The sequence below is a fragment of the Xiphias gladius genome, chromosome 14 (assembly GCF_016859285.1).
Source record: "Xiphias gladius isolate SHS-SW01 ecotype Sanya breed wild chromosome 14, ASM1685928v1, whole genome shotgun sequence".
Taxonomy (NCBI): Eukaryota; Metazoa; Chordata; class Actinopteri; order Istiophoriformes; family Xiphiidae; genus Xiphias; species Xiphias gladius.
This window is the reverse complement of record NC_053413.1, coordinates 10,995,708-11,020,977: the sequence shown is the minus strand read 5'-3', so window position 1 is coordinate 11,020,977 and position 25,270 is coordinate 10,995,708. Positions and strand designations below refer to the sequence as shown.

The 25,270-nt window shown below is 39.9% G+C and overlaps 3 protein-coding genes across 5 annotated transcripts; all 3 read left to right on the top strand.

Moving 5' to 3' along the window:
- Nucleotides 1–246: 246 nt before the first annotated feature.
- cnn2 (calponin 2) lies at nt 247–6,238 on the top strand. Its single transcript, XM_040144750.1, has 7 exons — nt 247–401; nt 3,053–3,174; nt 3,321–3,387; nt 3,785–3,922; nt 4,045–4,161; nt 4,696–4,842; nt 5,155–6,238. Exons 1-7 carry the CDS (start codon nt 345–347, stop codon nt 5,458–5,460), a joined length of 954 nt encoding a protein of 317 aa, XP_040000684.1. The 5' UTR covers nt 247–344; the 3' UTR covers nt 5,461–6,238.
- Nucleotides 6,239–7,759: 1,521 nt separating this feature from the next.
- Nucleotides 7,760–10,128, top strand: rps15 (ribosomal protein S15). Its single transcript, XM_040142787.1, has 4 exons — nt 7,760–7,885; nt 8,298–8,383; nt 8,924–9,158; nt 9,957–10,128. The coding sequence occupies exons 1-4, from the start codon at nt 7,883–7,885 to the stop codon at nt 10,068–10,070; spliced, it is 438 nt and encodes a 145-aa protein (XP_039998721.1). The 5' UTR covers nt 7,760–7,882; the 3' UTR covers nt 10,071–10,128.
- A 453-nt stretch (nt 10,129–10,581) lies between these two features.
- On the top strand, nt 10,582–23,889 carry LOC120799242 (dipeptidyl peptidase 9-like). 3 transcript variants are annotated; one of them, XM_040144255.1, is made up of 21 exons: nt 10,582–10,884; nt 12,245–12,335; nt 12,432–12,739; nt 12,929–13,041; nt 13,302–13,475; nt 15,063–15,231; nt 15,560–15,670; nt 15,797–15,925; nt 16,028–16,089; nt 16,173–16,273; nt 16,551–16,728; nt 16,858–17,017; nt 17,191–17,270; nt 18,048–18,200; nt 18,766–18,901; nt 20,216–20,361; nt 20,568–20,714; nt 20,841–20,993; nt 21,568–21,710; nt 22,344–22,455; nt 22,818–23,889. In XM_040144255.1, the coding sequence occupies exons 2-21, from the start codon at nt 12,280–12,282 to the stop codon at nt 22,908–22,910; spliced, it is 2,724 nt and encodes a 907-aa protein (XP_040000189.1). In that variant the 5' UTR covers nt 10,582–10,884; nt 12,245–12,279; the 3' UTR covers nt 22,911–23,889. The 3 variants fall into 3 exon arrangements, with proteins under 3 accessions (XP_040000189.1, XP_040000188.1, XP_040000190.1); XM_040144254.1 differs by having other exon boundaries at nt 15,060–15,231; XM_040144256.1 differs by having other exon boundaries at nt 10,584–10,884; nt 12,501–12,739; nt 15,060–15,231.
- Nucleotides 23,890–25,270: the final 1,381 nt, after the last annotated feature.

Genomic DNA, 25,270 nt, shown 5'->3' with positions numbered 1-25,270 from the left:
AGCCTAATACTACATCTTGATGAAATCTTGTGTTGAATATTCATCCAGGATATTGATTTTTTCTTTCTTCTCCAGGTCCCGCTCACATAAGAAACATTCCCAAGCTTTCGTGCCCCTGTATTGCTCCGGTCGACTATCAGCAGTGAACTATCTTGACTCTCGGATGCATTATCTTTGATAGAAACCGTGGGAGCGCTCTAATTGGCGGCCGTAAAAGAGAAAGGAAGTATTTAGTTCTCACCGAGGTTTCATTGGAAGAGAAAGTCGAAGATATTTTAGCGCAGTTTTTATTCTCAAATCAGTGTCTCTTTTAACCCCAATAGAAAAATCTCAACTCTCTGACAATGGCTTCCTTTAACAAAGGTCCTGCCTACGGATTATCTGCGGAGGTCAAAAACAAGGTGGGTTTACATATTTTTATATCTCATATATAGTAAGTTATATTCAACTTTTCTTCCCGTCATCCTCTCATTGTGCTTTTCACGGAACGCCAGTATCGGAGTCACCTGGTCTCCATTTTGATATGCGTACCCAGGTTAAAAGGTATTCAGAGGTGGATGTAAAGACAATGTCAAGAGAGATTTAAGTGTTTTTAAAGATTAAAACAACTTTATGAATTCGATTAAACTTTTTTTTGAGTATGAATAGTTTGCAAAGTACATATATCCATCTTCGACTTTGACATCCTGAGAAGCTGAACTTTGATTTGCCCGTGCAGGAGACTAACTTAAAAGCAGACTATGGGCGTTGTCCCTTTTGGCAAAGAAGTATGTCGTTGTGGCAAAATTGTTTTCCCCGTTTCCAACATTTTCTATTCCCTGTGCAGCTGGTTGCCCGGCGTTGTGACCCGCATTAGCAGATAATGTAATTCACGTATTAGTCGTTGGACTGGATCCCATCAAGCCTTATTACCCTTCCCTGTGACTTTCTTATTGCTTCTTTGAAATAGCAAGAATAGTTTCCTACTTCCCCCCTTGCGGTACCGCGTCGTGCTGCTTCTCATTAACTTTTCTTCGCTCAAATCATGTCAGATCAGTGCAAGGAAGAGGTTTTCTTTCAGATTTCACCTTGTACAATAAGCCCTTGTGTAGACCGAAGTCATTCAAACCAAACCAACTCTCCGAAATGAACCCCGCTCTTTGGTAATGTGTCGCTTTCTGAATGGGACCTTGGTGAGAAAAGCACCTTGTTTATTTGGACCTGTCTGCACAGATCCCTGCACACCAGGATCCACTTAAAATACCAGGGCTGATGCTGGAGATTACTTTCCTGACCACGTTATAGTGTCTCACCCTGAGCTGCATAACCTGGAGAACTTCCCCTTTTAAATTTGGGAACAGATGTGGTGTTACTGTGTAATACTGTTCATTTGCTTGGCTGTCATTTTCTAAAATGTAGTTTTAAGTTGCAGCTAGACAGATTTAGAGATCCTTGGTTTTGCCCAGCCTCGCTCTCGAGTTTCTTTAACTCACCTTGAGCTGATTTTTTTTTTTTTTTTTTTTTCCCTTTCTTTTTCCCCCCCATCTGCATTCCTTGGCTGTGCCCTTGTATGGGAGAGAGAGGGTCATATCCCCTCCCCAAATCTCCACAGAACAACATGCGCAGGACGTAAAGAAAACAGTTAGATTTCCTCTGTCTGTTACTAGTGGCGTCCTTTGGTGGGTGGGTTGGTGGGGGGTAAAGAGATGCTGACTTGGGTGGTATTTCCTGCCAATGGTGACGTAGCCCCCTCTTTGAAATGTGAGGCATTTAAGGATTTACACTCCCTCTTAGCTACCCTCCCCCTTTTTCCTTTTGCTTAAAACTCATAGATGCAGAAAAATCTACTGGCGAGAATTCCAGAAGTTTAGACACTGAACTTAAACAGCTGCAGTATACAACTTTTTTTTTTTTTTTTTGTGGAGTGTCCCCACAGTCTGTATTCATTCATTGGCTCAGCACACACAGTCCTGTGCCCTCGCTTCATTCAGCTCTTTTATCCGAGCGCTGCGGAACAAATTCCTTGTGTTCAGCTTGTCTCTGTAAATTACATCTGTAGAATTCTTTGTGGGCAATTAAAATGGCCCATATTGTTTTTTAATAAGGGGATAACTGAATGAAGGAAATGTAATTAAAAGACAAAAATTCCTTTAGAGTACAACCAGCTGTGAGCTCAGCATGGCCAACGTCTATGTATATAGTAGGTTAAGCTCTGTGGTTCAGTTTCTCATTGCCCTCTGGGAACAGAGGGAGATTGTTAGCTGGTTGATAGTTTGCACGCAGCCCACTCGACACCTTATCCTATACTGGAGGAGAAGAAATGTATACCTGTTTTTCACTTTTAGCCAGTGGGGTTTTTGTTTCCTTCTCATTTCTGCTTTTGCTATCGCTCAACAGACTGAGCTGTTTACATGATTATAATGCTCTTCCTGAATGGCCTCTTTCAGAGCAAGCGTAGCGTGTTTCGTACACTTATGTCATCAATCAAAACAAGCTTATAATTTAAAGTAACACCTGAAAAGTGACACCCTTACTAGAAAGTTGATCTTTGTGCCACGTTAAGCCCCTTAAACCCCCACCCCCCTCCCCCATTTTTTCAACATTTGCCCTTTGTCCTGTGCAGAATTTAGCAGTTTACCAAACAGGATATCCTTGTGTGTTGTGTGTGTGTGTGTTAGGGCATGTCAGTGTCACCTTTTTATTGAAGAGGGCAAAATAAGACCAAAAAAAAAAAAACCCCTCTGTAGACATAGCATACTACACTGACGCAAACTGAAATTCAGGGATGACCATGAAGCATGATTAACTGCAGTCATAACACACTTTGAGGAAAGATGTTAACATGTTATGTGATATGATTATTCACAATTGTTATAGATACAGGTTAGTTATCGGTATTTTTATGTAATTCTTATAAATCTGATGTGGCGTGTGTGCGAGTGGGCAGGGGAGAACAAAAAAATAAGACCATGACAAACTCCATGAATGCATTTACTGTTTAACAAATGAGCTATTGGCTGTTGGTAGCCGTTTGTGGGACACATGTGACCTTTTAAACTGTCTGCCCAACCAGATCGCACAGAAGTATGACCCTCAGAAAGAAGAGGAGCTGAGGATCTGGATTGAAGACATCACTGGTTCCTCCATTGGCCCCGACTTCCAGAAAGGCCTGAAGAATGGAGTCATTCTGTGCGAGTAAGCGGAGATCAGCGATTGTCCATTACACTGTGACACAAGGGCCTTGATCTTCTTCTTCTTTTTTTTTTTTTTTTTTTAAAATTTGCACAGTGGTTTGGAAAGTTTAAATATTTTCCACTTTTCTCTCTGCTTTTCTGTCACAGACTTATCAACAAACTTCAACCATGCTCAGTGAAAAAGATCAACCAGTCGGCGCTGAACTGGCATCAGGTAAGTTAGTTGACGATACAACTTTTAACCAATTGAAGGTGTAGTGAACCTCGTGCTTTTTGGTACTACCAGTTCATTGACTCTATTGATCTTACGTGCAGTTAAAGACTTACCTTTATACATAGTTCACAAAAAGCTCCCTGTGCTGTTTGTATTGTGCTTTAAATTTTTTTCTACCATTTGTCAGCATGATGTCAGCACACTGAATCATGCTAGGTCATGGTTATACTTGCACTTTGGCAGTGTTATAAGCATGTTTGGAAACTGGTTTCTAAACAGTCGCTGTAAACACACTCCCATATTTGGCACCACAAACGATTTTTGCAGATAAACTGGATCTTTATTAATAAGAAAATGAAGACACTGTTGTTAATCTTGTTTTAAATTGATGTTTTAGCTGGAGAACCTGACAAACTTCATCAAAGCCATCACTACATACGGCCTGAAGCCTCATGATATCTTCGAAGCCAACGACCTGTTTGAAAGTGGCAACATGACGCAGGTTCAGACAACACTGCTTGCACTGGCTAGCATGGTGAGTCTTAAATATGAGACACTGGTACCGGGGGTGATGGTTTTTATTATCCACTCTGTGTGTATGACCTGACTTTTTGGAAGTCTACCACGGCAACCTTCAACACTGTATTTGCTCCTAAGGCCAAGACCAAGGGCTGCCAGTCACGGGTGGACATCGGGGTGAAGTACGCTGACAAGCAGGAGAGGATGTTTGATGATGAGAAGATGAAGGCTGGACAGTGCGTCATTGGCCTACAGGTATGGTTTGTTTGGAGACTCCTGAAATAACACTCCACAAATTCTGACTGATATCTTTGCCAGGGCCTGACAGAGGCGACGCACTTCAAACGCTTGGAAAGCAGAGCTCACTGTAGCATATGGCAAAACCATTGCGAAACCAGACTTTGTCATGATCTCATTTCAAGCATAGCATACTTCTGTATGAGAGCTGCTCATTGTTCTCACAGCCTCTTAAGCCTCTCTGTTTTTTTTTATTGTTTCTTTCACCAAGAAAGATGTCATGTATTTATGAAGGCTAATTACAAAGTGGGGAAAGGTTACAATGTGACTTACTGTTTACAACGCTAAGACAGGTGGCTGAAACTTTAAAAGCATTGGTTTGCCTAAAATACAGTGAAGTTATGCAACATTTTGTCAATGTTTGTAATGTGTAAGTGCACCAGGCTGTTTTTTTTTTTTTTTTCTTCTTAAAGCCCTCTCTTGTTTTGCAAGTGTTTTATGATTATTAATTGTAAAGGGGGGAAAGGATTTATTGTGGTGTGTTTTTTTTAGATGGGGACCAACAAGTGTGCCAGTCAGGCAGGTATGAATGCATATGGTACCAGGAGACACTTATATGACCCCAAAGTTCAAATCCAGCCCCCCATGGACAACACAACCATCAGTCTGCAAATGGGAACCAACAAGGGGGCAAGCCAGGTACTGCAACATTTTCCCAGCTTCTCATAAATTTGATATTGTAGGACTGCAGTGGAAATAAGCCACAGGGCATCACTCATTTCCTGTCTTCTCACTGCTGTAAACTTGTGTCATGTTTAGTCTTGTAGAAAGTCTTAAACTCCTGGATTGTCTACAAGTCAAAACAAGGCTCAGTGAAATCTGTACTTTGTTTGGACTTTCTAACGCCCATACAGGAAAGATCATAGTTACATGAATGTAATAATGTCATAAAATGGTAGAAAAATGTTAGAAAATGTCGTTCTCATTTCCTTGTTACTCTCTCGCCCACAGGCTGGGATGACGGCTCCAGGCACAAGGCGTGCCATCTATGACCAGAAGCTGGGCACAGACAAATGTGACAACAGCACCATGTCCCTCCAGATGGGCTACAGCCAGGGAGCCAACCAGAGCGGCCAGAACTTTGGCCTGGGACGGCAGATTTATGACGCCAAGTACTGTCCTAAAGCTGGAGAAGTTGCAGGTGATCAAAATGGGGCAGGGGGCGCCCGTGACTACATCCCAGATTACCAAGACGAGGGTTACCAAGGTTACCAGGAAGAAGAGCAGGTGTACCAAGAAGACGGAACAGATTATTAGGAGGAAGGAGAGAGCTGAGGAAGGGAAAGAGAGATCGTATAAAGCAGGAATGTTCTGCAAGAAGACCTCAAGGCAGGCGGTTTATTTTTATATCCATAGGATGTTGCACCTTGTCTCGGTCATATCCTTTTAGTATTGTATGAAATTGTTTTCTTAGCCCCATTTGTTCAAGACCAATGTTACACATATCACGAACTGTATTTTTTATTTTTTATTTTTTTATTTTATTTTATTTTATTTTTTTTAAATATTTAAAGTGACCACAAAAACCAATCCTTTTGGTTTAGCTAGTTTTCTATTCCAGGGATTTTTTTTAAGTGCCAAAGCCCCACTAGCCGCTTTTTTTTTTTCTTTCTAATGTTTTTGCTGACTCAGTTACATTAAGGGAGATCCCTAGGTTTTCATAAGGGCAATATGAAACTAAAAGTGAAACATTAGGGAGTTTTTTTTTTTTTTTTTATAAACAGTTTGTTGGAAACGCATGTTATTTTGATCAAAACAACCATGCTTGTGCTTATCTATAGTAGCTGCATTGTCTGTGTAAACATCAATTTGTTTCTGTAATACCTGTGAATGAGAATGTACATTTGTTTGTGTTTTTACTACTTCAGTATCTATTTCATCCCTTCAGTATTGGTTATTGACATATGCAGTAGTAAACCATTTATAATTCAGACAGATGAGGGAATAAAAACTTTTTTTTTTCCCTTTTAGAACAAACCAGTCTTATCATCTTATACTCTCTTTTCTCTCACTCATTTCAGTTTGTTTTTTTTTTTTTTTTTTTTAAGTGGAGGAAATATTTCCTTTTGTTTGCATAACCAATCCAACTGGAGTTGAGCTTGTTTTCTTTGGATTAAAGACAGCGGAGTGGGGGGAGCGGATAAAATAATACTCAAGTGAGGTTTTGAACATTCCAAGCAAGAATACTGGATTCTGTTTTTTTTTCAGTGAATAATGTAGTGAATCATTCTTAAATATTGGTTGATATGCAAACCAATCATATGATTATGTTTGATCATTAAGATTATTATTTATGCTTATTTGTGATTTGAATAGGGGCTATTTTGTACCTTGACTCTGAATAACATTTTGTATTGGACCATAGTTTTTCCTTTGGAATAATTTTTATGCCAATGGGGGAAAAAAAAAATTAACTGAGAAGTGTGTTTCTGTGAATACGGTGTAATAAAAATGTGTATTCATTATCTTGTGTTGCTTCCTTTTGTAACAAGACCAATTTAATGTATGGCACAAAGGATAGGCCTGAATATGTACAGCTGGTGCATGGTGGCAGATTTATAGGGGATTAAAAGAAATAATACCTGATGAGATGATGTGTTAAAGGGTCATGAAACAATAGCTCTGTTTGCGGTCCTGAAGTTGCACTATTACTACATTACTGCACACTAACCTATAATACCGCAAGTCCTCCTCCTTACGGAACAGACATGGTATGCTTTTAAAGAGACTTTACCTGGGGAGGGGGAATATAAAAAAAACAAACAAACAGAGATAGATATAGATGTATGTATGTCTATATATAGATAGAGATATAAATAAGTTTTCTCACTTAGCCTATAGTGGTGTGGAAAGTTTAAATTTAACAACTTCAGCATCAACGTTTGTTGAAAGAATCAATTAAGTCTTCCTTATTTCGTTAAAAAATAATGTCCACAATCAGATTTTCAGACAGTCACATCTACAGCAAAATTGATAGATTATAGACAAAAAGACAAACTATCATCTTCACAGCTGGTAACAATTAGACGTACAGTCCATGAAGGCGCCCAACTATAGACACTGTTTCTTTGTAAGGGGTTCACCGCCGGTTTAATCTTAAACACTGCATTGTATTTTATGATCCTTTCATAGCTATATGTATGTAAAATCTTAATTTGGAAAATAACTAAAGTGTCAGGTAAATGTTTTGGAGCAAAAAGTAAACTGTTTTCCCCTAAAAATCCGTTGTATTAGAAGTATGAAATAGCATCAAAATAACTAATGAAGTGAGTACAAGTACCTCGAAACTGCGGTTAAGTATAGTACTAGAGCGAATGTTGTTACTTTCCACCTTTAAGCGTTTTATTAGTTAGAGCTACATGTCCTTGAAAAAGCAAACATGCGAACCATTAATTTGTTTTGTTTTGTTTTTTGTAACGGTCCGCTCCCTTCCTCTTGATATGTAAAAGTAAGACTGGGCTAAACTGGGCTGATTTGTACAAAAACGATATTGAAAACGGAACACGTTGGTAGAAACTTGACACTGGACAGAAACCGGAGTTGAGGTACAACTGCACCACCTGCTGTTCACAGATGGGACTGACCTCGGAAGACACCACCGGATGTTTGCCTTAAATCGCGCGATATCAGGCCTAACGAGACGTCTGCCCGTTCTTTTCACCCCGGAACGTCAGGCAAGATGGTAGGTGCTCGACCGATCGCGAAGCCAGTCAAAATATAATCTACATGCATCTGAGCTCTGTAGTAAATAATTAGGATAGCTGTCTATGTCATCCGACAGTTACACACGCTCGCTGACCATTCAGCAGAAAATCTCTGCTCAAAATGTCAGATAAATCTATGTTTCTAGGTTCAGTATTAGCCTGAACTGTTGCCATCTGTAGCTGGGCTAACCCGTTGATTCTACATAGTCTGTACTAGTAGTTAAACATGACCTGTCTTTATAGTGTCCTTATAATGATCATGCGAGCAAGTCTCCTGTAGATTTATATCGGTGAAGCTGAGCGCAGTCGTAGGTTAAGCATTGTCGCCCTAACGTGAATGCTAACTTTGAAAGCTACATACTGACCGGGAGCCATGATTGTTTCCTCCAGGCGGATACTGAAATCAAGAAGAAGCGTACCTTCAGGAAGTTCACCTACAGAGGTGTGGACCTGGACCAGCTTCTGGACATGTCCTAGTAAGTGACCCACTGCCGATGCTGCATTGCGACCAGCTGAAGCTGCAGTGCTACAGTTTAACTGGCTGGAAACCGAGTTTTTGCTCCATAGTAACAGTGTGACGCTTTAACAGGTTTTCAGAATCACACTGACTATACACAGTTCCTTGGAAAACGTGCATGTACTCACAGAAATGGCTTTAGTGTTCTTGCAAATCCTTGTTACGTAAATCTAAAATCTGAAATTTAGGTTCTGCAAGTACATCTTTTTTTTTTAAGTGAGTGATAATCCGATTACCTCTTGTCAGCAGTGGCTTTTAGCAGAGGTGAAACTTTTTTTTTTTTTTTTTTTTTAAATGTCACTGACAATATAATTTCCCCCAATCAATAATTTGAACCTAACAAAGAAATTCTGAGCTGCAAGTCCGCTAGAGCTGGCCGGAGACCACACTGAAAGTGGAAATCCTCTGTCAGATTTATCTGGTAACAGAATTTTTGTTTAAAGAAATTGACTCAAGTTCAGGGGTTTCATTGATGTCACTGTCCACTCTCCATCAATAGTGAGCAGCTGATGCAGCTGTACTGCGCCCGCCAGAGGAGGAGGCTGAACCGTGGTCTGCGCCGTAAGCAACAGTCCCTCCTGAAACGTCTGCGCAAGGCAAAGAAGGAAGCTCCCCCCATGGAGAAACCAGAGGTGGTGAAGACCCATCTGAGGGACATGGTCATCCTGCCTGAGATGGTCGGGTCCATGGTTGGAGTGTACAATGGCAAAACCTTCAACCAGGTTGAAATCAAGGTGAGGTGCTGTTATGTGTGTGTGAGAGCATATGTGTACATTTTGAAACCTGGGCTTTACTTTTTGAAAAAAGCACATCACAAATTGACATTAAAACATTGGGCATCCAGGGTAAATTCATTTGTTTCAAACAAAGCTTCCAGGGGTCCAGGCAATATGGCTTTTTATATATGACCCACTGTACACTGAGAAATTTAAGCTACAATACTTACTCATTTTTAATTATTTGTGATTCCTACTCAGCTTTCCCTCTGATCTTTTTAATTTCAGCATTGGGCATAAAGTGAGTTTTTTTTTAAAAAAAAAAAAAAAAAAACCTTGTTTTCCAGTCACTCAGAGCTTTATCAACACCATGTCACACTTTTTTTTTTTTTAAGTTACTATAGTAACATTGTAGAACCATGGTTAAGTGGATGCTGCATATGACAAGGGGTGTAAAGATCATTCCACACAATTGGAAAATAAATACACTGACACAGCTCCATCAGTGCGCAACTAAAGCTGGAAAAAAATCTGTATGAAATCACTCAGGTTGATACAGAAGTTGAATTATCATCTTTGGCAAATTCTAAGTGAACCCTCTTTGTGCTTATGTCTTTAGCATGGATTCTCTTGCAAATTTCAGCAGTCACACCTACCTCTGAGCCCTCTATTTCATTCAAATGTCCCCACGGGAAAAAATGTCAAATATCCCTGTGTACAACATGGCCTAAAAGTACTTAATGTTCTGTAGAGTTACCGTTTACAAACTAATGTATTTGTCTTTTTACTGACATAAAGCTCTTTTTCTCTCCACAGCCTGAGATGTGTGGTCACTACTTGGGCGAGTTCTCCATCACCTACAAGCCAGTCAAGCACGGTCGCCCTGGTATTGGAGCCACACACTCTTCTCGTTTCATCCCTCTGAAGTAGAGTGGCTGTATTGTTTGTATAAATAAAAAAACAAAAACAAAAAACTGGGTGCTCCACACAACTTGTCTGGTTTACTTTCTTCTGCATAATGTTTCAAAATGAAGATGAATTGCTTGTGTACAGACTATTTAAGCTTGAGTTTTTGAACTTCTGAGGTGTCTTAATAAACAGTATATGTGTATTTTGTTCCAAATAACAGAATACACAGAAAGGGCTGTGCTTTGTTTCTGTCTAGTTGTAATTTGTACTGAAACCCCAGAGTAGTGTTATTCAGTAGCGGTGATTGTTTCATCTCCCTGCGTCATCAACAGGCTCAGAATAAGGTTCCGTTTCAAAGAAAAATTAAAAACTGACGTCTAGTCCAGGTGTATGCCAGTGGATTTAACACATAGGTTTTATTAGAAAATAATTTATATCTATAGTGACTTTGGGTAATGTAACGGTATTGTCTGTTGGTGTATCTTCTCAGTGGTTAAGGTGGACAGATTTTGCCTTTGCCAGAAGACGGCACAAGTCTGTGCACGTGAAATCGTTAAAACAAATGTATGGAGTACAGGAGTCAGTCTCTGGGTATTGGACCGCCGCGCCACAAGCCGCACAGCACTGACTCAGAGTGGCAGTGCGGCCCTGAAAACGTGCCGGAGTGTACTCTTACCAGAGTCAAGGTTCCTCCTCTTTCCGATCTGAAAGCAAGCTACATTTTGTGTGTGGCCACTCTGGGCCATGGATACAACCTCCAACAGTGGCAAAATCTCTTTATCGACACCAAGCTAATACACTCTAGAACTTGGTTAAAGAAACAGTGGCCAGATTGGTAAGTAATTTCCTTAATTTTAGATTGTTTTTCAAGGACGGTCGCCTAAGGGACTTTTTTTTTTGTTTTAAAAAAACAGCGAAACCAGCAACCGTTAGCTAGCGGCTAGCTAGCTTTTAGCTAGGTTAGCTACAGAGCGAAAAATGACTGAAGAGAGCTGTCATGTCAAAATGTAGCCAATCAAGATTTTTTTTTTATTATTAAACAGACACGATTTCACAACTGTCATTTTGTAACAACGTAAGGTTTAGCCATTCACTGCCGAATGTAACGCTCGTACCGTTTAAAGTGTTAACACAAATGAATTTGCCGGTGTTTTTCCCAGTGTGACTGAGTAGTTGAAATCCGAGAACAAAGATCTATTGTAGGCAAGCTAACTATTACCATTAACGGTACCGGTATTTTATATTTTACCCGACTTGTTACCCACCAATAAATTTAGCTTGCTAAAGCTGTCAAGTAAACAGCTGGACCAAATGAGGCCTTTCCCTGTATAACATTACAGGTTGCTGAGGTTTTTTTTTCCATTTTGATATATTTTATGGAACAGAGACCACGTTAAGTTAAAGTTTAATCTCCAGGGGAGGTTTTTAGCAGAAGACAGCCAGTATTATAGATCCACTTCCTCTTTTACAGGCAGATTAATAGTCAGTTCTACATTTGGGTGATCTCCAATCATTATACGCTCCCATCAGTCCACGCCTCATACAGTGTACAATATAGTTCCCCAGTGGCTGAACTATATGCTGGTTTGTGTGTTTGATGTGACCTCCGTGTTTCTTATACTATGGTGCCTCACCATAGTATCAGACACATTCCTAACACTAACATAAGAAAGGCACCTCAGTTGTTCAGAGTATATGATTTTCCCCACTGCTTTTTGCATCATACTGATCCCTCTAACATGAATTATAAAGGAAGGAATGTGGGGTATTCCCTACACCCTGGACTTACCTTCAGCAGAGTTGGAGACATATTGGTTGTTTCACATAAGAGATTTAACAGGAATTATGATCCTTAATCGTCAATCTTGTCTAAACGTTTATAATCTATAGTGCAACGTTTCTGAGTCAGTATATTTTAAAATCTTCATGAATGATTTATTTTTTCCTCTTTTCCTTGAAGCACATTTTGATCACTGCATTGTAGTCTGAGGACTGATGTAAAAGAAAAAATGTAAAACTGTCCCCCAGTCATGAAAGTATGATCTGCCAAGAAAGAAGACTGGTGCCTACAAAAGTATCATATCAAGCTGTCATAATACAGAATTGCTTTCCCCCTAGTTTCACCATGGTTAACTTTATTTGTTATTTCCTATTTAGGAATTCTGAATGATATTAGTTCTGTTCTTTGTACATAGGTTACAGAATTGGAGTGAGGCGCGTTGACCGGTGAATGCATAGAGTCAAGAGGGTCAAACTTGGTGACAATAAAGAGGGTATCTGGAAAAGGTATGGTATGACAGCTGGGGTTCATGTTACATCTCCTTTTAAATTGCTTTTTTTAGGAAGATGAAGGAATAAATGTTTTAACCAATTCCATTAAAGGAACGCACAAGTGCAGGTGTGTCTGGGTTTCCACACCTCTTATCAGTTGTTTCTAATTTCAACAACCAGCTGTGTGACAGTGAGGATGACGGCTGTGGACGGCCTTTCACATAGTACTGAGGTGGTGGAGATGGAGGATGTCCCATCCCAGTTCTTTGTGGAGAAACACTCTTGGGAAGGCCTTCGTGACATTATCCACTGTAGCAGGAAGTACTCGGGCATGATAGCTAACAAGGCCCCCCATGACTTCCAGTTTGTGCAGAAGAAGGATGAGAATGGACCCCATTCCCACCGGTTGTACTACCTCGGTAAGCTTATGATTTATATTATCTGTAAATTGCTTCTTTGTACCCCTTTCACTTTCATGTTTACCTGCTCTTTTCTCGTGACAGTGAAACAGCCACTGTGTTGAATTTCTCCTTTTCCAGTTAGCACAAGCCTTTTCATCTGTTGTGGTTGTTGAAGTTGGCTTTTCTTTCTTTTCTATGTGCTTACAGGAATGCCTTATGGAAGCAGAGAAAACTCATTGCTCTACTCAGAAATCCCTAAGAAGATCCGTAAAGAGGCCCTCCTAGTGTTGTCATGGAAACAGATGCTGGATCACTTCCAGGTGAATTCCCCCTTTCTTCCTGTTCATGCAGTGCCAATATCAAACAGCACAGGGTGATCTGTCTCACAAATGGGTGAGATAAGTAGTCCCTGAGGGTGTGGCAGTAATGAATGCGGTTCTTTCTGCTATATTACGCAGTAATAATACTTTATATATTAGCACACTAAAACTTGTATACCTAGCAGACTTGTATAGAAAAAAATCTCCTCGGTGTATTGCAAATGTTAATTATCTTCTGTATTTCCTGTCGGTTCTCTAAGGCTACACCACATCAGGGGGCCTACTCTCGAGAGGAGGAGCTGCTGAGAGAGCGTAAACGTTTGGGAGCATTTGGTATCACCTCCTATGACTACCATGCTCAGACAGGCCTGTTCCTCTTCCAGGCCAGCAATAGCCTCTTCTACTGTCAGGATGGAGGCAACAATGGCTTCATTGTGAGTGCACTGCTGAATTTTATTTTTTTTCCCCCTCAATTTGGAATCCCTAGATACTCTGGACAGATTTAATTCAGAGCAAGGTAAAGGTCTGCAAGCTCAGACCTCCACAGTGCAAGTGTGTTGTTTTTTTTTTTGCGGTTCATTTAAGTAGATGGAGGATATCAAGAAGCATCTGCTAGGCAGAGCTGATCTCTTGCTGTGAATCTCTCGACAGAACTTTTTGCCTTGCACTGAGTAAATGCTTTGTGGTTCCATGCTGCAAATGGTTTGTTTGATTCTTGATGTAGTGTCCATCGATTAATTGGGCATAATTAATGCACTATTGTGTGACGTAAAATATGTTGCCATAGATTAAAATCCAGATGTATGTTTTAATAGCACATAGTCCTGAACTGCCACTCTACTTGCTATGGGGTGTAACAGACATCATGGGAAGAAAGATGATCGTGGGACCCTATTCCATTTTCCATTGTTCAGGGCTTTAGGTTTTATTGCCCTTACCAGATCTTGTTGATCATTGTGTGTTGGCCTTGCATGACAACTTTGTGATAAATCCTGGTTGTATGAAACTCAAGACATAGTTTCTTTTAAGGCCGTCAAAGAAGTACCAGATAACTTCTGTGGGAATTTTGGAACCATTATTTTGTTTAGGTTTATGTTTTTGACTCTCAATGATCCTATGATTTGTGATTTCTGTTCATCTTACATGATGCAGTTGGTTTGAATCTGGGATACTGATGAAGATTGTTTTACAGTTGTGATACCGTGAGAGGTGCATGTTGAAGGCCCTCCAAAATTTGGCACTTGTGCATTTTGTTTGTGCCTTTTGTAACTTTACAGTTACCTTAAATTTGCTTAAGTCCTGTCTCATGGTGTTTTGCTGCTTCTCCCTCTTGCATTCTTTCTAAATTCTTTCCGAATTGGGAAGGGTGAATTCTAATGTGCCAGCCTTATACTATATATATATTATTATATATTATATATTACACCGTATTTGATGGATAATTCTAGGGATGTGGATAGTTGGTGCCTCGTCCTTTTGATGGCAATGACAAGATGCAACATTTTGAATCAAAGGCAAAAAAATAACTAAGTAAAATTAGTATAAAAATATGTTACTCTTACCTTATAATCCTGTTGATTTTGTACTTATTCAACTGCTGTTACTATTAACATAGGAGGAGGACATGCCTTTACTCAGAGGTTATTCTGAAGAAATGAGATCATAAGAGTTGATGAGTATTAGGAAAAGCATTTTTGCACGTTTGAAGCAGTCTACAAAGTGAGCCACTGGACTTTCATTCCCATGGTTTTGTATTCCAACAAACAAGCGCTATTATTTCAAAACATCAGCAGGGGAGACAGCTTTTGGTAACTACACTTCTAGTTCAGTTTGGGGAAATCTTTAAGAACTGCTGACGGAGCAAGGTGCACCTGACTGTGCTAAATATACCTTTTCATATCAGTGAATCTGTCTCCATTTAAGACAGTGCTTTCATGAAGCAAGTACCTGCTTAATCTTTGCATCCAATTGTCCCCCTTCTATTTCCCCATGACTAAGATTGTGTCTTTTGGTTTTAGCAGTCTGCTCCTGTAAAGCCTGTGGAGATCAAGACCCAGTGCTCAGGGACCCGTATGGACCCCAAGGTCTGCCCTGGAGACCCTGACTTCATAGCCTTCATCAACAATAACGACCTGTGGATAGCCAACATTAAGACTGGCGAGGAAAGGAGACTCACTTACTGCCACAAAGGTCTGAAGCGTATGGGTTTCATTTGGTTATTTGATTAGGCCGTAAAATGCCATGTGCTGCAAGCTTCACTTGCTCTGTATTTAGTACCGTCTTTAACTCACCGTAGTGCATTCAGTCATAGAACTAATTTAATTTGCTAGTTGATGATTCGATTTTTCCATTTATCACCATCTCATTTCAAACTACATGCAAGAATATATAATTGATACACCATATTTTGTCACATCAAGTTGTAATTGTAAAGTATTATATACTTTATAATTTTACTGTTATACCAGTAACATTACATGGATGTAAGATTTCTCCTAATTTATTTAATATCCTCCAGGTGTGGATAATGTTAAGGAGGACCCCAAGTCTGCAGGTGTAGCAACGTTTGTCATCCAGGAAGAGTTTGACCGGTTCACTGGCTACTGGTGGAGTCCCTCAGCAGTGGAAGGTCAGAAATTAGTATGTTAGATACCCAAGTATTTCATGTACAATGTACATTTTTAGTTCTGTTCGTGTGCATGAACTATTTTCCTGTATACACTCTCCTTAAATTAAGTATTTTTCTCCCCGTCAGACCCTAATGGAGGTAAAACAGTGTACCTTCTGTATGAAGAGGTGGATGAGACCGAAGTAGAGATTATTCACGTTCCATCTCCAGCACTGGAGGAGCGGAAAGCAGACGCATACAGATATCCTCGTACAGGTCAGTGTAGCCCTGTGCCCTGTACGCACACAGGCTTGGAGCAGTGAATTGTTCTATTGACCATTTCTATCATTTATATTTTCCCAATGTCTTTCTTTACAGGTAGCAAAAATCCCCAGGCTACCCTTAAACTGGCAGAGATCAAGACAGACCATCAAGGAAGAGTGAGTCTTTCATTATCCTTCTTTATTCTCCAACATGATAATTAGATGGTCCTAATGTGCGTGTATGGTTGTTGTACTTGCAGATTGTGAGCGCACAAGATAAAGAACTGGTCGTCCCTTTCACCTCCTTGTTTCCTGGGACAGAATACATCGCCAGAGTAGGATGGACGAGTGACGGCAAATAGTGAGTGTTAATGTCAACACTTTGACTTTGCTGACTCAGTGATACTGTCATTCTCAATATAAACCATCAGAATCTATACAGCCTGGTATTGGGATTTCTAATATTGTGACATGAATAGTGACATGTGGATTATATTCTCTTTAGCATTAAAAAGAAAAAGTTAAATTAATGGGAAAGATGCGTATGATAATTGTTTCTAATGGAGCAGCTGTTTCTATAATCAGTTATTCTCAAGGTAAAAAGCAATCTTTTGAATTTTGTTTGCTCTGTGTTCTAGTGGCTGGGCAGTGCTTCTGGACCGCAGTCAGAGGAAACTACAGCTGGTCCTGCTGCCTCCTGCCCTCTTCATCCCTGTCACAGACGACCCAGCTCAGAGGCAGGAGAGTCTGGAGGCCGTGCCCAGTAACACACAGCCATACATAATCTATGAAGAGACCACTGATGTTTGGATTAATGTAAATCTTTTCACATGTCACACTCTTTGGTTACCTTGGTTTTATTTCCTGTTTCTACTTTACTAATTGTTGTGGTTTTTCTGCTGTAAGCGTTCAGTAGACTGGCTAACTTTTCTTCTTTTCCCGCAGGTTCATGATATATTCTATCCCTTTATTCAAACGACAGAAGATGAGTTTACTTTCATTTGGGTAAATGAGTCTAAAACAGGCTTCAGCCACCTGTATAAAATCACATCCCTGTTACAACCAGGATGCTACCACTGGACAGAGGACTACCAACACGTAGAGGGTAAGAAATGAGGAAATTTTTCTGCATTTATTTGAAATCTGTCAAATACTCATGTAGCTGTCTGTTTTTAAAGCTAGTACTATTTTATCTCATCTGAACTCAGCTGCCAGGGTTTACGTCAGAGTTTTCCATATGTCAAGGAGCATGTTGATTCTACTATCTGTTTTCTCCAGGAGACTTCAAATGTGCAATCAAGGAGGAGATTACATTGACCAGTGGAGAATGGGAAGTGCTGGCAAGACATGGTTCCAAGGTTAGACTCAGTCTCTCAGTGTTGGATATATAAAATTCTTACCTATAAAAGATAAACAGGTGTATAGAATTCAGTCAGACTCAGGACGTGTTTGGACAGTCACATATATTTAGTTGTGTTGACTCTGTACTCCAGCACATTGTTTTTGAAATGAAATAGTGAGGTTAAAGTCCACACTCAGTTTTAATTTGAGGGTGTTTTACATCTACATCAGATGAAGGACTTGGGATTCAGTGTCTAAAGTCTACAACTGATTGACGTCTGCTGACACAGGGTGTCTTCCCTGATGATGATGCGCCAAGCTTCTACTGCAGCCACCTTCACTTTTTGCTTGTTTTGGGGATTTTTGCCTTCATTCTGGTCCTCAGGAATATCGTGCTGCTGCATTGTCCTAATATTGGGGAACTAAGTAATAGAAAATCCCATATCGTTCACCCAATATGGATATGAATACCCTCCAAACATTGTCAATGCCGAAAGCTGTTATAATCTCTAAAAACTGTTTCAAAACCAATGTGCTAGACTACAGAGCCAAAGCAATGAAAATGTCAATGTCCTGATACTTTCTGACTGAACTGTTTATTTGAACTGCAGAACTTATGGATGTTTTTTCCCCACAAATGTTAGGGCTCAGCATTAAAACATACCCTGGACTGAGAGTCAGCTTTTTTTTTTTTTAAACATAATACAGAATTTAAGAAGTCAGTTGACATGAAAATGTTTCAGTGGCTCCTTTGAAGTTTATCCTTTAATTTTTTTTATTTTCCCTCCCGCTAGATCTGGGTGAATGAGGCAACAAAGCTGGTGTACTTCCAGGGCACCAGAGACACTCCTCTGGAGCACCACCTCTACATGGTCAGCTATGATTCACCTGGAGATGTAGTCAGACTAACCAAGCCTGGCTTTTCTCATAGCTGCTCTGTTAGTCAGGTAAAACCATTTATTTGTTTACCCACTGATCCAAAAATAGGTATGTGCACATTTCACCAGTCCATTCATTTATTTTCTCACCCGGCTGTTTAACACACAATTGTTCTTTCTGCTGCGTGTGGGCAAAAATATAAAAAACCAAACAAAACAGTGATGTAGTTTAATTTTTTCCCAGCTGATAGACTACTGTGGTAACACAAATAGTGCAGATTGTGGTTTGTGTGAATAAAGCAGATAGAAGATTTGAAATAGATTTAAGCAGATCAGAGAGAACACTTTACCTGCTTGAGAACAATGAAAGCTGAAGCACTTTAGAGACCTGAGGAAAGCTGCCAAAGCCAGGAATTGGTTGGATAGTCTGCAGTACATGGGATCAATGATCTGCAGCTCTCGGCAGTGTTCTACATTGACAGTAGCTCATGTTGGGGCTTGTAACACAGATCCTTGTAGTATATGGTATAGCACTGCAGTTGTGGCCCATCTTCTCATAGCATTTAGGTTCCTTCATTTTCCTTACATATGCTTACTTTATCTATTTTGTACACAATTCTCTCTCTCTCTGCAGAACTTTGACTTTTTTGTCAGCCACTACAGTAACGTGAGTACACCCCCATGTGTTCATGTCTACAAACTGACCAGTTCAGAAGGTGAACCACTACACATGGTACCTGAGTTCTGGGCCAGCATGATGGAATCACCAGGTAAACAGAAGCTGATGTAAACAACCACCATACTGTAGTTTTCCTAATGAAAATACAAAGGTACACATTGACTCGTCTGTATCTGTGTGTCTACACAGATCCCCTATGTAGTCAAGAAGGGGCTTGTTCCAACTACAAAATGTTTGTTTGATGTAGTTAAAAACTTTGCAGTCTTTGTTGCGCTAAAGGATGAGTCAGGCAAAAGTTGTTCAAATGGCAGATACTAGTTTAAAATGATAATTCAATACTACCAGCTACACTGGAAAGTAAATGTTTTTAGTAAATGTCATTAGTCGTTTTTTAGTTAACTTTTTGAACAGTTATTTTTAAGATGTTGCAGTTACTTCTATTCTGTTGCCGTTCATAATAAATGACAAATCTGATGTTTAAAAAACGAAGCCATAAATTAGCATTCATATTTGATTCTGATTCAGTATGGATAGATTGATCTCATTTAGGGTTTTTTTTAGATAGCAGTCTGGCTAAGTGTGAAGGTTGGCCACCTATCTGTGGTCTGGAACAATCAATAGGGCCGAGTCTCTAGAGGAAAGTTGAGGTCTGGATTTGATTAGATCAAGGACGGTGAGTTTGATGTACAATGCCGTCCTCCAGACAATCCTGACAGCAATCAGATAATGTGGGGCTCAAACACGTATCAAATGTATCAAACACGTCATCATGAGCTCTTTGTGTCAGAGTTGATTGTTGTTTATGATTGATTTAAAAATACCAGGAGTGAGAAGGCAATCCTTTACTGTCTTGTTGTGCATTTCCGAATGTTTCTGCTTTGTGAGAAGTGAAGGAGTCACAGGGTAAGAGCCACCCCCATCACAGGACATGATAGCGTCATCAAGTATGCATTAAACACCTTATTTCTGAAGTAGAAGAATGGTGCTACAGAAGAGTCTGCCAAAGTACAGGAAAGTAGAATAGTTCCTGAATGAAAATGTCTGCTGTAAAGGAAAAATAAACTTGTACCCCAGTATCACAAGGTGATATTTTGTAGTATTAGTTCCAGAGTATCAGTAGCTTTTCACAAGAAAATGTATCACATACTGATGCCAAATCAAGTATTCTGGGTGTGTATTATTACTGTATAAAACTGGTACTTGTGTTTTTCTTGTTTTTAAGATTTTTGAATGACACTAACCACAATTCACTGTGCTTGTAATATATTTTTGTGTTCTTTAGTGTATGGTTTTATCCAAAGCCTTTGAAGATCATTTGATTTAGGTGAAGTTCCACTAGGAGTTGACTCACAATCCCTGGTAGTTTTGCTAAACCAGTGTCCACACGTGTTAATATGTCTTCCAGGTTGCCCGGGAGATTACAATCCACCTGAGATTTTTGACTTTCCAGGGAAGTCGGGCTTCCAGCTTTATGGGATGGTATACAAGCCTCACAACCTGCAGCCTGGCAGGAAACACCCGACTGTTCTCTTTGTGTATGGAGGCCCACAGGTTTGTGGCTATATCCACTCTGTTCTGGCCTGGGTCTGAGATCTGATCATGTAGCATTATGCCACATGAGATGTTGTCATGGCTGCCATTTTAAACACTAAATACTATCACTAAATAGTGCTTTGAAACCCCTGTTACTGTGTTAAAGGAAAATAAGCTTTAATATTTAGAGGGACTTTTTATTTAATGTGTATTTGTGTTTTCAGGTGCAGCTAGTGAACAACTCCTTCAAGGGGATGAAGTACCTCCGTCTGAACACGCTGGCCTCTCTGGGCTATGCTGTGGTCGTCATTGATGGGAGGGGCTCCTGTCAGAGGGGCCTTGAATTTGAAGGAGCACTGAAAAACAAAATGGTAAAGTAAGAGTCAGATAATTAAATAAACACATTGTCAGTAAAGAGACTTGTAGGGAAATAGGAAAGGGACTGAATGTCATACACGGGCCAGATTAAATAACATCATTTGCCTTTGTCTCTCCAGGGTCAGGTGGAGATTGAGGACCAGGTGGAGGGGCTGCAGTATGTGGCGGAGAAATTTAACTTTGTGGACCTGAGCCGTGTTGCCATCCATGGCTGGTCCTATGGTGGCTTCCTCTCACTCATGGGCCTCATCCAGCGACCCAATGTCTTCAAGGTTAGGAGGTCTTTTCACCCTTCAGCCCTCCTTTTATCCTTAACCGCACACTCACTTTCTATTAGTGAGCATTCTCTGCGGTCTCCTTTAGCCCGAAATAGGGAAGCATACCATAGTTTGTGTCACTGTGTAATGTACTTGCTAAATTCCTGAAGCATGAAGTCTCAGATTTGACCTGGAGGTGTAGCTGCCACTTACATCCACATGGTGTCTGTGTTGGACAGTGTTACAGTATGATACTAACAGCCTTAATTCATTAAGGATATATGTCGATACATCCCTGTGCTAGTGGGATTGAAGGTTTCATTTATTTGTCAATATGTATTTTTTTTTTTTTTTTTTTTTTTGCCAAAATGTATATCCAACTGAGCAATGGCATCAGCATCAGAGTATACTGTAATTTAACATTTTCCTGCAACCCATACAGTAACTCTGAAACACTAACTTCCTCCTGTACCATGTTTTTTGAGTTACCCTCTGAGCAAAATGACACGTTTTCACAGTAAGATACATTTTTTTAAAAATCTTTATTTTACATTAATTTCCATCTGACTACATTGTCCTTCCCTACCAGCTGGCTATTGCAGGTGCCCCAGTGACTGTGTGGATGGCCTATGACACTGGCTACACAGAGCGTTACATGGATGTGCCGGAGAACAACCAGCAGGGCTATGAGGAAGGATCTGTGGCCTTGCATGTGGACAAGTTGCCCAGCGAGTCAGTATACACACTCTTAATGAGTTGGCAAGAGAGCCTGTTTGTGTGCCTGTTTTTAACTATACTGCATGTCCTGTGTAATTACATGGATATTTGTACGTGTCTAGTCATGACTGTAATCCTTTTACCTGTCGAGTCATACGCGTGGAAAAAAGACAATGTGGGCATTCTGTTTTTCAGGCAGGGATGCCATTCTTTTACCAAATAGTTGAATATTGGGGATTGACCTAAAATGTCACTCATGGACTTTGAACCTCTTGAAAATGAACAACAATAGGTCCAGATTTCTTGTAGCAATTGTTAAAATCTGCAAGACTGAAATTATTAATATTTGAGATGGCAGGCTAAATCTGGCCTCAGTGTTTCGACTGTGATTTTGGAGCACTGCTCTTGGAGGTGGAATTCCAACTAGAGAGTCACTAAAGCCCTGCAGCTGCAGTATTTCAGCCTTCTATAAATTTTGTTGGATCTGTCAGGACTTTCCCTTTTTCAATCATGAAGAAGTTATTCTTTCACTATTCACTATTGGGCAACGTGCTGTTTCAGGAATTTAACTGTATATCTTACTACCGTATGGAAGCTTTTCATATAGTGATGTATCATATTGTAACTATGTAATCCTTCTCATTCCAGGCCCAATCGTTTGCTGATTCTTCACGGATTTCTAGATGAGAATGTGCATTTTTTCCACACCAATTTCTTAGTGTCACAGATAATCCGTGCTGGGAAGCCCTACCAACTTCAGGTTAGCATCACACACCTTATTCGATTCACTAATATATTGTTCTGATTCTGCTATATGAAATCACTCCATGCTAGGTTGACATTATTTACATAACTTTTCAATATCAATGTCTACTGATGACTGAAATACAATTAAAGAAATAAGTAGAAAAACAGTAAACAGTAAATGTTTTTGGTATATTGGCTTAGACCATTGTAACGTTAAATGGTGATCAAACACAATTAATGAATTAAATGACATTAAAAATAACACTTGCAGTGCAGTTTTTCGTGTTATTTTAAAGATATTTTCCAAAGTAGATTTTAAAGGATACATACTTATAGTACACATGGTTACGTGGTTATCCTGTTTCAATTTTCCAGGTCTACCCCAACGAGCGACACAGTATTCGCTGCCCTGAGTCTGGAGAGCACTATGAGATAATGCTGCTGCACTTTCTACAACAATACCTCTGAAATGAGACAACAGGGGAGAAGTAGTCTAGTTTCCCCTCTGTCCTCCTTTACTCCCTCCAGCTCACCGCCCATCTTTACTCTCCCCGACCTCCCCATCCCAACCCCGTCTCCAACTGTTCACCCTGTCACCGAGAGACTATTAGACACTCTGCCGCCACAAACCACTCTGTCCTATGAACTAGTCATCTCACGTCCCCACCATACTTCCCTCTTCGCTCTCTCTGTCTCTTGTTCTGTTACTCGCTTGCTCGACCTGTCTCCCCCATGCCCTCCCCCCTGTATACAGTCTGGGGTATGGTTTACGAGCACAGAGATTTGGTGTCTCACCCTGAAAGCTGAACAAAGACAAGGACATATGGAGAAATATTTTCAGGCTGTGTCACATTGACTCATCGCTCACCCGCGTCCTCATCTGCAACCATGATGGTTTTTTTGCCAAATGTTATCGTGTTGTTTTCCTCCCTTGCCCCACCTGTTTTATTCACTTGAGTCAGTGGTAGAAACGGGGTTACAGTTTACAGATATGAAATGGAATCTATAAACATATTTGCAGAAAGGAACTCACACACTATAGACAGACACTCACAAGCACACTCACACAGACTTGCAATATCCATACATACTGTGAGCCTGTACCTGGCAGTTTGTGTAATGATGAAGAAAGGACGAAAACCAAGGCTCTTCCTCTGTCCAGTTGTTTTAAGTGTGTGTTGTTTAAAATAAAAATATTTTTATGGATTTTTATTCTTTTTTTTAATGAGTGCTGACAGAAGCCGCTCATTGAAACTTTTGCGCCGTTTTTCTCCCCTCACATTACATTGCTCGAGTTGTCTGCTTGCCTTCTTAACACATAATTTATATTTGCCAAAGTACCTCTTGACTCTTGATCATGCTGGTATTTCCTTTTTTTACTGCAATAAAGACAACAGGAGGGTGAGCACTGGAGTCTTACAACAGCTTTGTACCACCGGAATACAATTTGTACATGATTATGAATAAATGTATGAATCAATCACATGCTCTCTTTTACTGCAGTCTTAGTCAACATGTTACAGGTCATGTATGTTAGTTGCAGCATGTGTCTTTCTGTTTATGTTTTGGTTGCAACCAGGATGCCTTACTGGAAAATACACTCACATCAAGTGTGTTTTGCTGTATTAATATTCCACTCAGAGCCTCAATTGTACTCCCACTTCAGGTCCTCCTTTCCACTCAGAACTGCACCTGAACAAACCTGCACCATTGCTAGAACAACATGGGCTTTCAAGCACTCGACACCTTTCAGAAGTGAAGCAGCCGATGCTTGTTGGTCCTTCTGGCCTCTTCCTTTTATGGACAGCACAGTTTTTGATAATTGAGTACTCTTCATGGGTGAGCCATGCCCCTCCTTGATCTGAGATCTGACAACACGTATGGTAAATATGAAGCTGCAGGGGGAACCAGTCACCTTAGTTTAGCATAAAGCTAAGCTAGCCAGCCTGGCTCTGAGCAAAGGTAACAGAATTTGCCTGCCAGAACTTCTAGAGCTCACCGATAAACATGTTTTATCTCATTTGTTTTATCTGTACAAAAACCAAACTGTTAAAACATCAGCTTGTGGTTTTACAGGAGTTAAGTGCTGCCATATGTAGAATCATATTTACAGTAATTACCATATACTGTAGATATAAGTGTGGTACCTGTTTTCATCTACACTAAGTCTGGGTAAGAAAGTAAATAAGCATATTTCCCTAAATGTAGAACTTATTCTTTAGAGAACTTTGTAAAGTGTGGAGCAGGTGAGATACCTGTTGACAGTGCTGAAATCTAATTAAGTACATTTACTCAAGTGCTGTACTTGAGAAAATTTTTTTTTTGTACTTGTACAAAGTGAAAGTATTTTCTTTCTTTAGTTACTTAATAGGTTAAGAATTTTACATACAAAACATATGAAGAGCTTGTAAAATATGATGCTTAGTTATACCTTAAACAACTCAGCAGTTTAAATAAGTCGAGCTGAAACCTTTAGTAGATTAATGGCTGAGTAGATTGAAAGAAAATTAACTATTTTGAAGACATTTTTCATGCAGAAATGCCATTTCATGATTTCAGCTTCTCAGTTGTGAGGACTGGCTGCTTTTCCTTTGAATTATCTTAATCATGTTGATTTATTTTTAATAATGTTGAGGTTTGGACTGTTGGTCGCACAAAACCAGCTGAAGGAGTCATGTTGGGCAGTCGTGATTGTAAACCAAACAATCCATTTGTTAATTGAGAAGAATGATCTAAAAATAATCATTAGTTGCAGCCTTCCATTGAATAGTTTTTTAAAAAAAAGCTCCACCTCAACTGACTAAAATCATAAATCATAATTTATTAAT